Raw genomic sequence first — 17583 nt, 5'->3', positions numbered from 1 at the left:
GGAGCAATGGTAATTAAAGGGTGGCTCCACACTCCCCAAAGCCGGCAAGCTGGGGCCTCACCACTGGATATAGTTTAAGGTCGTATCCAGAACCAAGTAATCGTTGGAAATCAACAAAAATACGAACATGAAGAAAAACTATGAAAATTAATCCAAGTATGGTTAAATTTGTAGAAAAAAAAAAATTTTTTTAAAACAAAAAAAGCTTGCAAACCTTTCCTGAGCAGTCTTAACTTAATTTGAAATGTTGTACAAAGTGTTAGCGACATTTGACTACTTGCACAGCAAGCAACTGCCAACTGCTGATTGTTTTTAGTTGCGTGCAAGCGACTCTATAAGTCGGTCCGTCTGTCAGTAACACTTTTGTGCTTGGCTTGGTCTGTTGTTAATAGATGCTGTTCTTAGCTTTTTAAGCTTTTCTTGGCCTTTTGGCCAAGATCAACCTGAACGATTAATTGGTAAATCCTGGGTGACGTCACCTTCATCATTAACATCAGTTTCCATCGAGTAGCATTGGCAGATCATTCTTCGAATCCCTTTCTTGCTCAACCATCCGCTCCATCAACCAGAATTGCTCCTCAACCTACTCACTGTGTATTTCTACGTTCAAACGACATTCTCTCGTTTCTTTGATCATCGCAAGAAAACTCCCCCCCCCCACATCTTAAAAGGCGTGAATAAACTTCTTTCCACTTAAAAATCTGTGCAATCACGCAGACAAATCAATTCCAGACGTACAACAACCATCAAAAACACTGGAAATATATATATATATATTCTTTCTTTCTTTCCATGAGAGGCTGACCGTTCGCAGTTAATTCAGCCAGCAAAATGAAAATAAGTCTTTGAAAAAGGCATTTGACACTGAAAGTCCCAGAAAAGTCCCCCCCCCCCAAATAAAAATGATTGGCATAATCTATATAATATTCCGCTTATTCCTTATTTAGTCTGTATGTTATGCTTTGAAAAAGGCAAACCTGTTTCAAAAAAGAACAAATTCGAAAAACTTGGTTTTAAAAAGACCAATCTGACAACCCTTGACAAAAATATGAGTGGCCTCCCTTTGATCTAGCTCTGAATATTATAATAATACAGGGTGACCCCAAAATACAGGCCCCGTGTACACTTTATGATATCTATATTATTTTTCATCGATTGCCCTTATTTTACAGAACATGGCAGAATCAATGACCGTGAGTACACAAAGACCCCAGTGGGAGCTGGGACAAAGAATACATTGTGTTAAATTTTACTACAAGACAGGCTCGTTTAAGAAAACCCAGGACAGTTTCATGAGTCAGTTCGAATGTGAAAAGGCTCACTCCAAAAGCAGAATTCAGAACTGGGTGGACCACTTCGAGAAGTATGGGACTGTGGAGAACCTCAACACTGTCAGAGAGAACTGTCCAAGCCACTCGGGACGTCCCAAGAAGCGAATAGCCGAGCTGGTCGAAAGAGTGAGAGAGTCTCTCCAGCAGAGTCCGAAACGCTCTATGCGTAAGCGAAGTAAGACCCTCGGTATGTCCCGTGAGACTTGCAGGTGAGTGATGGTGAACGATATCTGGGCTTACCCATACAGAATACAGATGCTGCAGACCCTTACAGCCTCAGACAAGAAGCAGAGGAGGACTATGGCAGTCGAGAAGATCGAGGAGACACCAAGTTTCCTTAACCTCCTTTGGACCTCAGATGAAGCCCACTGCCATCTTGATGGAAAGGCGAACTCCAAGACAAATGTCTTCTGGGGGTCCTCCAGACCCAATGAAGTAGCCACCAAGCCTCTGCACTCTCCTAAGTGCACAGTGTGGGCTGCAATCTCGGCCAGAGGCATCATTGGATCAATCTTCATCAAAGAATTTGGCGCAGCAGTAACAGTCACCAAGGAGCGGTATGTGAAGGTCCTCAAAACCTTCAAGAGTGAGCTCCAGACCATCTACCCGTCGCTTTCTCACACCTCAAACCTGTCCCGAGATTGGCTGAAAGAGAACTTCGGAGGCCGAGTGATCAGTCTCAAGACTGATTTTGAATGAGCACCCCATAGCCCGGACCTAAGCCCCCCAGATTTTTTTCTTTGGGGCTATCTTAAGGACAGAGTCTACGCAGGGAAACCTAAAACCATCACCGAACTCAAGGAAGCCATCAGAGAGGAGATGAGAGCCATTACCAATTCGGTCTGTAAGAACGATATGGACAACTTCGTGCTGCGCCTCAAGAAATGCACGGGGCTAAATGGAGGCCATCTAGAACATATGCTGTAGAACGGAGAAAAAAAGGCCAAAGACCCTAGTGTTTTGATGTGATGTTTTGAATATGATAAACTAGTTATGACCAAAGTTTCATTTCATTCGGACAAAAATCTAAGAAACGGGGCCCTTATTAGAGTTGGGGCCCGTTTTTTGGAGGGAGAGGGGTCACCCTGTAATATAATCATTGTTGTATGTGAGAAAATAATCTTGACATGCAGCAGTTATTCACCGAAGAAAGAAGCCAACTAAACATTACATAAAAGAAAAAAAAAACAATTTGAAAGAAACAAGGCAAAAATTGTCTGCCAAGTGGTGCTAAACTGAAGGAATAAATTAACGATTGTTTCTTACAATATGATTTTATTATTTGTATTGAACTATGTAGCACAATATTACTTTCTGAGTATTTATTAGTATTTATTGATTTATCTCATTTTGAGTCAGTTCTACATTTAAAATACAATGGACATTATTTTCATAGAAATGTTAATAAACTCATATTTGCTACGTGCTATTGTTTTTTTTTCTGTGAAAAAAAGAAAAAAAAAAAAAAACTAGGTTTTTGCGCTATGCAGAAAAATATCAGCTTTATAAAACATTTTTTGATAAAATATTTTTCTCATTCCGTGGAATTTCCACTGGTCCTGCTAGTGATTAAGTACGAATGGATGGACAACAAACAATTTGGGGGGGGGGGGGGCTTTTCACCTTAATTTTCTTTATGTATTTACAATATTATTGTCACACATCTGTCACAGACATCTGCGTAAAGATATGCTACGTCTACAGGGAGAATGCTGTTACAGAACAGGTGTACCAAAAATAGTTTGCTTGATTCTGAAAAGGAAATTTTCGGTGAGAGATGCTTAAGATGACCAAGTGCAAGCCGTAGTTGGACAAGATTACCACTTGGCAACCAGACAAATTATAGCCATTCTCAAGATTTCTAAATCGAGCAATGAAAACGGATAAAGACCTGGCCAGAGATAGCTTAGTATGGAAGTCAATTTCTTAAAGCCATTCAATAGGCGTTAAAATGAATACGCAAAGACGAGATAAAGCCACATCCGCAGACGTGACAACAACACTCCGTCTTAGGATGCACCTGACTTATACAGATGCAGGACTGTATTAGTAAATTTACTTTGAATAACGTTAAAAACACGAACATATTGTTAAATTTGAAAAAAAAAAAAAAAAAAAAAAGAAAAAAAAGAAAAGAAAAAAGTGGATCAATCACTCAGACGAATAAATCGAATTTACTTACCTGTTGGGTGTGTAACTTTCATCGGCTTTATAATTTGTATACAAACAAATATCTTGAATGATTGTTTTCCTTCGAAACTGAACGTTAACGAGATGTGGCTGGGGTCCGTCAGACTGCCAATATGTATCAAAGTCTTCGTCTCTCAATTGCTCAACACCAAATCCTACAGAGCAAAGTAGAGAGCAATAAAAATATGTAATAAGACAATTTTGAAAACACGGACATACGCGTGTGTGTGTACACACACACATATATATATATATATATATATATATATTAGAATAGGAGAACGCGAGTATGAAAAGTAATATGGTTAAGTTTAAACATGGAAAAGAAAAGATATTCTAGTAAAAAATATAAATTTATAACTTAACATATTGCAGCATTAAGAATTGATTATACAAGTTAGAAAAGCATTTCATCCAAGGCATGAAAATTGTTAAACAAAATGTTCTTACTATAGGCTTTAAAAATAAAGGTACAAGATTCAATTTGAAATTTATTTATCTTCAAAGTGCACTTTTATAAATTTTTCAAAGTAAGGTATAAAAATTTAATTTAATTTAAATTGAATCAAAAAATTACCTTGGATTTATTTTATGTAATGTACATTCTGTTGCACTTTTTTTAAAAAAATCATTGAAAATTTTATCATTAATTGCTGGATGAAAGATAATGCTCGCATTTTTCTATTGTAATCCATTTTTCCAGGCTTCCAGTAAATTCATTTGTTCTTTGTTTAATTTCAGTCTTATTTTTTTTCCCCTGAAGCGATGTGGTTGCTATGGAAACCAGTCATAAAAAACGTTGCTCACCTCCTTATGAATTTTTACGATTTTGAACACCAGAAAATTCATCATAACTTTTGTTTTCCTGAACAAAAACTGAAAATTTTTTTTCACAATATAGCTGAGAAGGTGAGAAATATAGCTATATAGAATATAGCTGAAAAAGTGTAATAATTGTTTGAAATTTGGTTGAAAAATGAATGAGTGGTGAAGCTTTAAAGCAGTTCTAAATGACTAAAACTGACACATATATTCACGGAAGTGTTTGGATGAGATTATATATATATATATATATATATATATATATATATATATATATATAGATATTTTTTTTTTTTTTTTCACAAAAAAGAAGAATCCTAGAGTGGATGAAACGCGGAATATTCAGTGTAGCTTAATCGCCATATATCTATAATATAAAGCTGAACGTCTGTGTGTGTGTGTCTGGTCATGAGTAGGCTCTTATATGGTTGACTATTATAGAAAACTGATCACATATAATGATAGATATATCGAGACACAGGAATGGGTATGTTTGATCTGGCATAATGATGATTCATTAAAATTGTGGGGTCTGCGTATGCGCCTGGTCCACAAAGTATGGAAATAATTTAAAAATAAAAAAAAAAAACCGTTTACAAGTGTTTTTGATATAGATGTACATAATAATACTTTGATAAGTATGTTTTAGCTTAAATAGGGATGGTATAATAAAATTGTGGGGTCTGCGTTTGCGCCTGGCCTCCATAGAATGGAAATAGGCACAAACTTTAATAAAGACTTTTAATATCTATCTGCGTAAGTATACTTTGATAATTATGTTTCAGTTTGAAGAAATATGGTATAATAAAATTATGGGGTGTTCGTTTGCGCCTGACCTTCATAGAATGGAAATATGTCACAAAGTTTAACAAGATTTTTTAATATAGATCCACAGAATATTGTGATAAATGTTTCAGTGTGAACAGGTATGGTATAATAAATTATGGGGTTTATCTATTTTATTTTTACTTTCATCATATTTTGCTTCGGTTTTGATACCCCCAAATTTGAAGCTATCTCTTTACAACCGTTCTTTTTCATAACCTATCATACTTTCATAAATCAGATTCCATTTTCTGTAGGCTGTTTTTGAACCCAGCCAATGAGAGGTACTTTTGCTAGTATTTTCGTGGTGGGACGATTCCAAAACTTTTCCCGATTCGGATTCGATTCCCGATTCCTTTAATATTTATAAATATTTAATTAGATACTTGTTTTTTTTGTAAATTTTCAAATTATTATATAAATCCCCGGCTTCGGGTATACTTTTTCTCAAATATTTTCCTTGTAATGTATTGCAAATTAAAAGACAACAAAAGGTTTTTGATTTTAAACAAAGCCAAATTATATCAGTTCATTGTTAGTATACAACATGCTACTTGAAAGTTTTCATAAACAGTTGAAAATAGTCGATGATTGGTAGGTAAAATCAGAAAACGATGTAAGAACAAAATATTTTTAACATGGAGAGGGTGTTGGGCTTCGTTAACTATTATGTGCATTCCTTCTATGAATGTTTAAATTTTATTTTAATTATATAAATTTGCTGGGTTATTAAATTGAATTGCTTTGCTGTAAAAACAAAACAAAAACAAGATGCAAATAATAACTAATGGGACCTGTGGATATTTTTGAAATCACAACTTTATAATATATACATATATATACTAGCGAGGGGTACCCGGCGTTGCCCGGGTGTTTGGAGTTGTGTGTGAAAACTCCGGGGCTGGGGGGGGGGGGGGTAAAATAAAAAATAAAAAAATGTTTTGGTAGGTAAGTATGAGGATCGAACCCGAACCGTTGAGGCAAAGTTGTAAATTAAAGTGTGAAAAAAAAAAAAAAGAGTGTGACGGTTTTAATCATTGGGTCACCGCGAGATGCTAACGGAAACACGTTTGAATTTATTTAATTACTTGGATTTGGCAAGTGCACGTTTTAATGACTTAATGAGGTCAAGTTTGACTGCGGGATAGTATTTCATTTACTGCAGGAACGCTTTTTTTTATTTTTATTTTCCCAAGATGTTATAGGAAAAAGACTAATCCACATGCGGCGAGCGACAAATGTTGAATATTTATCTTCCCAAAGTCGAGCAAATTAAATAGACAGGCGAGCTTCGTTGTTAACTCTGAGATATGACGATTTATATGTGATATAAAAAGTTTTAAAAAGTTGTTAGGCGACCGACCGCTTCTCTGGAAAAAGCCTTTCTTAGACATACAGAAAAAGCGAACACACATACATACATTTTCGCTTTTATATTTATAGATATATAAAAAAAGAAGAAAAAAAATCGATAGAACATTAACTCTATAATAATATATACAAAATCTGCACAAATCAAAATACCATATTTAAACATACTTTGCAGCCAGGCTTTGCCGGGTGTTCATGCTAGCTTAGATAAATACTTCTTTTTTTTTTTTTTTATTACATTTTCACCCCAAACAAAGCACATTGCCACTTTGGTGTAGGGGGCTACTATCAGGGACATAAGCTAATGAGGTACTATATAGGGAGCTGGGTGGTAAGATGTCAGTTCACGTTACACTTAAACTTCTGCATGTCAGTACAGTTGGGGAAGCAGGGAGCTGGAATGGAATTCCTGAGTCTAGCAGTTCTGGGGAAGAAACTACTGGAGTAGAAAGCTCTCTTACATCTAGGGATCTCTGCTGTGTAGGGGTGGGATTTAGCTGCTTGTTGGGTTTGTTGAGGGAATTTACGTTATGGGGGCACAAGTGCATGCAGTTCGTCAGAGCATTCACCATTAAAATACTTGTAGAACAGACAAAAGGATGTTACATTTTGTTGGTGGGGCAGAGGCTGAAGCTTAGATGACAGTTCAGGACCTATCAGGTTGGAGACTCTTTTGGACCTTGTCTAGGAGTAAGAGACTAGTAGCAGATGCACCAGCTCAAATATGACAACAATACTCCATACATGGGTGAATGGAGGGCTTATAGAGGTACAGGATACTTTCGGGCGTCAGTAGCTTTCTAGCACAGTAGAGAGAGCCTATCTTCTTTGCAGCGGTCTTGCCAATGTTCTCAATGTAATTGTTCCAACTCATGTTTCCTGTGAATGTTAGGCCGAGGAACTTCAAAGAAGTACTTTCAGATAATGAATCTTTGGCCATTGCTATTGGTGGTAGAGAAGGTTTCTTGTAATTATTGAAGGAAACAAGTTTAGTCTTGGCAGCATTGAATGTGACCATCCATTTTTGTCCTCATTTCACTACAGATTGGAGGTCATCCTCTAGTGTTTCTGCCATTTCTTCAGATATGTGTTCATTTGTTTTCCTGTCGTGCCTGTTATAGAGTGTGGTGTCATCAGCATATATACCCATCTCAAAGGCAATTTTGTCAAGGAGGTCATTTATGAATATTAGGGATAATAAAAGTCCAAGGATAGACCCCTGAGGCACATCCTTATTTATATCATATTGTTTAGATGTACGACCATCGAGGACAACCTGGATTTTTCTCTTATCTAAGAAGGATTTAATTATGTTAAGTATTCGTCCAGTAATACCGTATATTCTGATTTTCCTGAGAAGACCTTCATGCCATACCCTGTCAAAAGCCTTAGATATATCTAGAGCTACCGCTCTACTCTCCCCTACTTTGTCCAGTGAATGGTATATACGTTCAGAGATTAACAAAAAAGCTACAATAATATCAGAGCACCTCCATTTACACTGAACATCTACAGAATGCCAACATAAATATATTACATATGAATGAGTCCTTTATGGAATTTCCTCAAGTCCCGCTAGTTTATAATAATTATAATTATATATTGAAAGCTATAATTTGCTGGTTAGCACATAACTTCAGAGTATGGACGATATAATGTTATTAAATACTAGCGGGGGTACCCGGCGTGGCCTGGTTGTTTGGAGGTGTGTGTAAGGGGGGGGGGGTAAAGTAAAGAATAAGCAAAGTAATAACCCTGTTTAAATAAAAAAAAACAAAAAAAACGATGTTAAACTTCTTTAAAAAAAAAATCGGCGAAACCAAAGTAAAAAAAAAACAAAAAAACAGCAAACAAACGTAAAACTTTTTTAAGAAAGAAATCGGAAAACCAAAAACAAAAATTGGGGGGAAAAAAATGATGAACGTGTTCGGAAAAACAGAAACAAAGAAACAGCAAAAAGCGAAAAAAAAAAAAATGGCATAAATAACCCTTGGATTCAGTTAAGTCCATGGTGTGTTTCACCCAGTACAAAGCATGGAAGGAAAAGTAACGTTCAAATTCCATTCCACAGTTTTTAAGCAACTACAAAACAAAATAAAGCGAAAAAAAATGGCATAAATAACCCTTCAATTCGGTTAAGATGCGTTTCACCAAGTAGAAAGCATAGAACGAAAAGCAACGTTTAAATTCCATTCCAGGTTTTTTAAGCAACTACAAAGTAAAGAAAACCCAAACCAGTGTTCCTTCGTAACCGTCCCTTGTGAATGATCCCACAACGGTGTAAGTGGTGGCGGGGGAAGGAGGAATTTATTAGAGAGAAAAGATTTTACTACTTCCATTGATTGTAACCGATTTTAGCAGTGAACTCTCAGCAGAAAAAAATATAGGAATCTACGATTACCGAGGAAGTGGAGAGGTAATAGGTCTATAACATCTCAGATATTGTGCTGCAGTTTGTGCATAGTACATTTATATGAAATGTCTTGATTTTTAATCCTATTAAGGTCAAAATCAGAGGGGGAAAATGAGTTCATTTTATATATAGAGAGAGATAATATATAACCATATAGATCAAAAAGGATATTCAACTTGGAGTCCACATATGAAGAAAAATGCAGTGGGAATGGTTGGTTCGTTGATTTGTTTTATGGCATATCAACCCTTTTCAGGTTATTTAATGCGGAATCCAGTGATTTTGAAGAAAACGTTTTTAATAGAATACATTTATTTTTTTCATATCGGTTTCTATTTAACCCATAGTTGGGACCCTAACAGGTACTACCACTCTGGGTCAGAGTGGACCTGGGAGCAATGGCAATTAAAGGATGGCTCCACACTCCCCGAAGCCTGCAAGCTGGGCCTCACCATTGGATATAGTTTAAGGTCATATCCAGGACCAGGGAATGGTTGGCACATGAATCGTAAGCGATCCAATGGTGTTATCCATAAATCCAACTGGAGGAAAGTACATTTGTAAATTTGTGAAATCCAAATAAATATCTATCTATACTCCTATAAATTTTGGTGTTTTTGTGCATGGATATTCATATTTAAAACCCTTTTTCCTATTTATTTAAAAAGAAAATACAACTTTGTTACATATGGGTCGTAGAATTGGATTCATCTGCAAAAGATCAAAGCTACTACTTAAATTATAACAGGTGTGTGTAAACTTGGTGTTGTTTGGGAGCAATAACTTTAAAATTAAAAGTTCAGATGGATTTTTCATTGTTTCCAATACATTAACCCTAATATATATCATCATTTATATATTAACCCTATCATTAACCCTAATATATATATATATATATATATATATATATATATATCATCATTTATACATTAACCCTAATATATATATATATCATCATCATTTATATATTAACCCTATCAGACCTGAGCTACTGAACCGAATTTACCCCTGTGTCTAGCCTCCTGGGCAAAATTGTGAAAATTTTTTAAATGCGTTAGGAATATTTTGCCTTTCATCTACCACCAGTATTTAGCTTTCGTGTGCCAGTCTGCCCAACAGGTGGAGCCCTCTTTGATGCACAGGTACTTTCTGCAGTGGGTGCACCAGAATCTTGTCTTCACCTTCTTTTGGGGGTTGTTTTTGTAAGATACTCCAGGGTGATGTCTGTTGTAGCTCAGGTGTTTTTCCATGCACACAGCACAGATGTGGTCAGATGAGGTAGGTAGGTAGCTATTTTTAGCTCCCTGACAACACAAAACACGTGGCTGGAAAAATACCAGTTAGCGGTAATTCGGTATATAGCATTTTTGGAAATGACCGGTATATCGGTAACTTGGTCGGGTAGGGTTAAAAGTGAGCATTATGGACGGAAATTTCTTATGATCCAGAACAATGCCTGGTCGACCCGCTAGTATATATATATATATACATATATTATAAAACTCTGTGGACCATCTTGGCATCCTTACTTCTTTAAATATTGTGTGTGTATGTATATATATATATGTTTTGGTTTTGATTCTAGCTGATGTCAGCCAAGTCATATTTCTTTTTAAAACTTGAAATTAATACTATATATTAGGTACAATATAATAATCTATGGAGAATAGGCTCTATAATGATAAATATGGAATCTGCACAAATTAAAATATCATATTTAAGCATATTTTACAACCAGGCAATGCTGGGTGGCCTGCAAGTATATACATATATGATCTGTTGTTATTTATTAACGATATAAGCAGTTTTGAAATGTTGCTAATTTGTATTAAATTTTCACTTCCTAAGCGCCAAAGAGTTACCTCCCTTTGTTTTCTTTTGCATCGCCTCCGCCTCTTTTTTAATGGGGCATTTTTTTTTATCCAATTCTTTTTTTTTTTTTTTTTTTTAGTTATTTTTGTTTTGTCAAATATTTAAATACTTATTTGTATTTGAATATTTTTTAAATATCTTTACGTGCATAAAATTTATCTATAAGACTTGTCCTGCCTTGATAGGGTTCAAAATAGACTTTGTGGCCTGGTGGGAGATGTCCTTTTCTCTTCGCTGCAACCTCTATCTCACAGAAGAGATGTTGCGAGTTTGTCTCTGCTTTATCGTTATTTTCATGGAAAGTGTTCGACTGAGCTTCAATCTATGGTCCCCCCTCGCCAAACTTTCACAAGAAACACTAGACTAGCTGAAAACATTATCAATAATTTTCCCCACTCTTTATCTGTGCCTAAACCTAAACATAGATTCCATGATCAAAGCTTCTTTCTTAGAACTGCACGTCTGTGGAATTGTCTTCCGTTTTCCTGCTTTCCAGCTGTCTATAATATGGTTGTCTTCAAGTCCAACGTGAACAAGTTTCTGATGAGCCGTTCCACTCAAGTCTACAAATTTACCGAACTTCCATTACTATTGATTACTATATTGTCCTTTTGACTACTCTACACTCTTTAACCCTTATCCTTGAGTGGCCGATCGGCCTTAATAAGTGGTGACGCCTATGTAAAAAAAAAAAAAAAAAAAAAAAGAAAAGAAAGCACGTGTTTCTGACTATCACCAGTCATCAGTATGGCGACATTTTTGGCAAAGGGATCCGTTATGAAACATATTGATTACTCTGAGAATGGCGGAAAAACAGATCGAATTCACAACTATATCATCGGCAGTCTTGTGTTTTACCACTGATAAGAACATCTAGAGTGCATATATATATATATATATATATATATTAGTGCTAGGACGATTAATCGGAATTGTAAAAAATCGTTAGTTTTTAAGGTATTGGAATCAGAAAAAAATGTGCCTACTTTCCGATGCCTAATATGTAACTGTTTATTATAGGGTGGAATGATAAAATTGTCATACCAGAGAAGACGACATGATTCCATTTCCATTTGATGAAAATCGGTCTTCTTTTTTTTTTTGCTGCAGACCATCTAGTAGTTGGCCAGCTGTGTACAAATCCCAAGAGGGATAGGAGCCTTCTATCATGTCTGACAGTGACAATTTTCAATGAGCGAGATCAGAGATGCGCAGCTGTACAACTGCTCTCTACTGATCCAATTTATGACAACAGGACCATTGCCAGCACCCTCAAATTGCAAATTTGGATGGTTCAACACTTGAGACCACAACAAAGCCAACCTGATCGCCACCATCCGCCAGCGCTTGTGGAAAAGGTATGTTCCCAGATGGTGATTGAGGCTGAAAGCGGCTACATTGAATAGATATCAGCTCTACTACATCAAGTTACCTGAATTGATTTTTCCAATAAAAGTTTTAAAATGAAGCTGTAGTGTTGTTTTCTTTAGCGCGACAAATTTATAGTTCCACTCTGTATTTGGTTGTTTTTGTTTAAAACTTAATATTTCATAACCGCTACTGCAGAAAATATTGTTCAAAATTAATATTCATTTTCTTTTTTTTTTTTATTAAACATTTGAATATTTTTTTTTATTCAAATGTCTATTATATATTTTACGTTAATTTCATCAAAAAAATTAATAATTTGTGACAAATTTTAAGGCATTTTTTTTTTTTTTTTTTTCACAATTAAATCATTTTACTTCTATTCACGGAGCAACAATTTTTTTTTTACTTCTGTTGCAAAAAGATTTCTGCAACTGATTTAGATTATTTTTTGCTGAATCAGGAAATGGCATCCATTTCTCTATCATATCAGGTTTTGTGCTAAGTTTATTTGAAAAAGAAAAAAAAACAAGATCTTGTAATAAAATCGATTACATTTTTTTAAGCATTATCAGCTGATTTTTGTCACCATCTTTAATGTTTTTAAGAGAAAAAAATGCTTTGCCAACAACAAATATTGATTACCTGATACAAACATCGATTAATGTAATGGTGGACATTCATAAAGCGAAGTACATATAAATTGCATTGTTCAAACTTCAGGGCTTGAACTTCCGTTTCTTCAAACTCCTGGAATACACATCAGCAGGGAGGTTTCTTTTCAGATTCCAAGCATCAGATTTATTCCAACTCAGCTGAAAAAACGTAGACAACAAATTTGTTGTTGACCAATGTTATTATTATTATTTATTATTCGGCTTGTTCCTTCCTTTGTTCATACATTAAGGTTTGAAAAAGACCAAATACATTTTTGAAGATTAAACTGCTTCAAAAAAAGGGCCAATTCATAAAATTTGTCTTTAAAAAGGTTAATCTGACAAAAAAATATAAGAGTGATCTCCCTTTGATCTAGGCTCGTTTTCAAATATCATAATAATGTCTGATCACTGTTGCAATGGTGCAAGAAAGTAACTACTATATATTGTGTACAATATAAGAATCAATAGAGAATTGGCTTTATAATAATAAACACAGAATCTGCAGGAATTAAAATATCATATTTAAGCATATTTTATGACCAAGCAATGCCGGGCGGCTTGCTAGTACATTTTATAAAAGAAGAATCCAATAATATGTAGTTTCAGTATGCTTGATATGTTCTTCAGGAGACAGAAATATAGTTTCACATCTAAACAAGTTAAGCATGCATGGTCCCCGTGAGTGCACAGTGAACGAGACATAAAAAAATAACTAAGTTCAGCATTTGTCCCCTCCCCCATCCCACCCATTTAGCCCCAAAAGTCCCCAAATGCTGGTGAAAATGAACAAACAGTACAGCTTTAGGCCTTAACATATATAAATTTGAGTGTTTAGGGGTGTGTGTGTGTGTGTGTGTAGAGGGAAGGGGGATTTCTTAAAAAAATCGGAAAAACCCAAACAAAAAAAAAAACAGCCAACGAACATAAAACTTCTTTAAAAAAAAAAAAAAAAAAAAAAAATCGGAATAACAAACCCCCTCCCCCCCCACCCAAAAAAAGGACGGTGTTGCCCGGGTGTTTGGAGGTGTGTATGTAGGGGGTGTGGGACAAAGAATAAGCGAATTAATACCCTGTTTGGGGGTACCCAGCGTTGCCCGGATGTTTGAAGGTGTGTGTGTGGGGGGGGGGCTAAAGAACTTCTTAAAAAATCGGAAAACACAAACAAAAAAAAACAGCCAACGAACGTAAAAAAATTTTTTTTTTTTTAAATCAGAAAAACAAACCCCCTCCCCCAAATGAAGGACGGTGTTGCCCGGGAGTTTGGAGGTGTGTATGTAAGGGGGGGGGCAAAGAATAAGCGAATTAATAACCCTGTTTAAACTTTTTTAAAAAATCGGAAAAAACAAAAATAAAACAGCGAATGGACGTAAAACTTCTTTAAAACAATCAGATAAACAAAAACCCCAAAAAAATAAAAAAAAAAATAAAAAAAAAAAAAAACATTGCGGAAAAAAAATGGTATAAATAACCTAGTTTCAATATTAAATGTTTAAAAATCGAGAAAAAAAGTATATCTGATAACCGGGATCGAACCTGAAATCTTTAGATAACGACGCTGTCACTTAACCCATCGCGCTACAGACACGTGGATCATAGTAGGTCGGTTTTTATAAGATTTAAAACAAATTCAATGTACGTCTTTTGCGTGTAATGACGCATGCGTAAAGCAATCTTGTCATGAAGATACCATTTTTTTTTACCCCTCCTTGTAAAAAAGAGAGCCGTTAAGGATGAAGGAATGAATGTTTTTGCCCAATTTTTCGATATTTGTCGTCCAAGATGTGGAGCTTAAAAATGATACCGAACTCATGAAAATCCGTGGCCCGTGTTGACAGTTTTTGGCAGCATACAAACACACATACTCACACACACACACACACACATACACTTTGCCTTTTATATATTAGACTAGCGAGGGGTACCCGGCATTGCCCAGGTGTTTGAAGGTGTGTGCGGTTTTGGGTAAATCAAAACTCCGGGGGAGGGGGAATAAAAAAAAATGTTTTGGTAGGTAAGTATGAGGATCGAACCCAAACCCTTGAGACAAAGTTGTAAATTAAAGTGTGAAAAAAAAAATGTGCGACGTTAACCACCGCGACATGCTGACAGAAACACGTTTGATTTTATTTAATAACTTAAATTAGCAGGTGCGCGTTTTAATGACTTAATGAGGTCAACTTTTGACTGTGGGGTAGCATTTCATTTAGTGCGGGAATACTTTTTTTTTTTCCCCCTCAAGACGTTGGGGGTAGGGGGAAACATTATAGGAAAAGGCTTAACCTACATGCGGCGAATGAAAACTGCTGAATATTTATCTTCCCGAAGTCGAGCAAATTAAATAGACAGGCGAGCTCCGTTGTTAACTCTGAGATATTACGATTTACATGTGATATAAAACGTTTTAAAAAGTTGTTAGGCAACCGACCGCTTCTCTAAAAAAAGCCTTTCTTGGACATACACAAAAAGCGAACAGACATTTTTGCTTTTATATATATAGACTAGCGGGGGTACCCGGCATTGCCCGGGTGTTTGTAGGTATGTGTGGTGTTAAATAAAAAAGAACCTGGGAGGGGGGGGGGCTAGGATCGAACCCGAAGCCCTGAGGCGAAGTTTGAAAATAAAATCGGCCAACCAGAATGAGTAAGTGAAAGATGTTAGAATTTATTTAAGTGAGAACGAAACTGACAGGTGCGCGCTCGGAAGTCGTCGAGCGTGACGACGACGTAGGTTTGTTTGTTATAAGCAAAGTAAAAAAAGAAAATAACGTTAAAACTTAAGCGGGGAAAAAAAAACACAAAAAAAATCTAACGTAAGGCAAACGAATGATAAAAACAGAAAACGAACATGCGAAAAATGGCTTAAATAAGCCTGTTTCGATATTAAAATTTTTAAAAATCGGTGGGTACCCGGGTGTTTTTGAGTGTGTGGTCGGGGGTGGATGAGCGAAGTATAAAAAAAAAAAACAGAAAAACAAACATTACGTGAAAAATGGCTTAAATAACACTGGTTCAATATTTGAATTTAAAAAATCGAAAAAAAAAAAAAAAAAAGACATCTCACACCACGATTCGAACCCAAAACGTTTAGATAATGAACCAACACGCTAATCAGCTGACCTAACGCGACGCACACAAAATTTGTTCAGTTTTTCAACTATTTAAAGTAAATCAGGTCATGACGTCATCTGGCGCATGCGTTTTTGTTGACCCCCCCTCGCCCCTGTTGAGAATTTCAAAAATTGGATGTTTTCTTCAGAGAAAAAACAGCTAACTTTTATATAGATTTTACTACTTAGCATAAAAATTGAAAGCATCAAAGTTTGAAAAAAGTATATATATATATATATATAGGGTGTCCAAAAATTCACTGAAGGGTTTTGAACTTTAATAGATTCTTTATTTTTTGACATCTTTCTATAATTCTATGCTTATCTATAATTAATTTCCAAAATATTATCTGTAAAACATCTGAAATAGAGAAAAAAATAATCTTTAATAATAAAATGACAAACATTTTCAACCCTTCAGTGACTTTTTGGACACCCTGTATATACATACACAGGTCAAAACTATAAAGTGCAGGTTTTTTTATTTTTGTTGTTTTTTTTCCCAGCATCCACCTCATCTTAATCAGTTAATATAGATCTATACAATCTGAATATTCAAAGTTCCACAGATGCACATCCTGCCAATGAATCGGATTTTACCAAATCTCAATTTTGTTTTTTTTTTACTCACATTCACCCTCTACCAAAACATATTGTCACTTGGACGTAAGGGGTTATATTTGGGACCATGCTTAGGGAAGATTAACAAGATGTTGGTTTACATTACATTTAAACTTCTGCATATCAGTACAGTCAGGGAAGCAGGTAGCAGGAAGAGAAATCCAAAGTAGTTGTTCCAGAAAAGAAACTATAAGAGTAGAAAGCTTTCTGGCATTTAGGGAACTCAACAGTGAAGGGGTGAGATTTTGTTGCTAAGCAAGTTGGTCAGATATATGCACATTGTGGAGGCACAAGTGCAACAAGTTCATTTTTTTTTTTTTTTTACACAGTGATCACCACTTATCAAGGCCCGGAAGCCACTCAGGGATAAGGGTTACTGCAAGTACATTACGTTAGTGTGGAGATTTGATGAAGTGTTTACTTAAAGGGGCGGTTCATTAGGAATTTGTTAACATTGGACTTGAAGACATCCAAGTTGTAGTCCGGTGGGAAGCAGGCAGACGGAACAGAGTTCCACAGGCGTGCAGAGCACATTTCATTAAAATATTTGTAAAACAGGCAGAGAGATGCAACATTGCAGCGATGGACAGGGGTTGGAGCTTAGTTGACAAAGTGGGATATATTAGATTGAAAACTCTTTTTTGGACCCTATCCAAGAGGGAGAAGCTAGTGGTAGATGCACCAGCGCAGATGTTACAACATTACTCCATGCATGGGCAAATGGCAGCCTTGTAGCATAGTTGTTGTGACTAATCTTCTAGCTCGATAGAGGGAACCCACTTCCTTTGCAGCGGCCTTCACAATGTCCTCAATGTATTTGTTCCAGTTCATATTGCCCAGGAATGTTAAGCCGAGGAGTTTGAAGAAAGAATTTTCAGGTAGGGTGTTATTTGTCATGGATATCGATGGTTGGAGAGGCGTCTTGTAATTGTTAAAGAGGAGCAGCTTAGTTTTACCAGCATAAATTGTCCCAATCCATTTACGACCCCATTCCACTACGGTCTG

The 17583-nt window shown here is 35.9% G+C and overlaps 1 protein-coding gene across 2 annotated transcripts in view; it reads right to left on the bottom strand.

Moving 5' to 3' along the window:
- The window catches only part of LOC145259825 (anaphase-promoting complex subunit 10-like), a 52759-nt gene that overhangs the window by 3731 nt on the left and 31445 nt on the right, over window positions 1-17583 (bottom strand). For both annotated transcript variants that reach the window (XM_080117626.1, XM_080117627.1), the window contains exon 3: window positions 3514-3676. In XM_080117626.1, the coding sequence (XP_079973752.1) occupies window positions 3514-3676 (163 nt within the window). The remainder of the gene's footprint in view (window positions 1-3513; window positions 3677-17583) is intronic.

The sequence above is a fragment of the Euprymna scolopes genome, chromosome 35 (assembly GCF_053919585.1).
Source record: "Euprymna scolopes isolate OS-2025 chromosome 35, ASM5391958v1, whole genome shotgun sequence".
Classification (NCBI taxonomy): Eukaryota; Metazoa; Mollusca; class Cephalopoda; order Sepiida; family Sepiolidae; genus Euprymna; species Euprymna scolopes.
The sequence above is the reverse complement of the archived record's forward strand: the minus strand, read 5'-3'. Positions and strand labels throughout refer to the sequence as shown.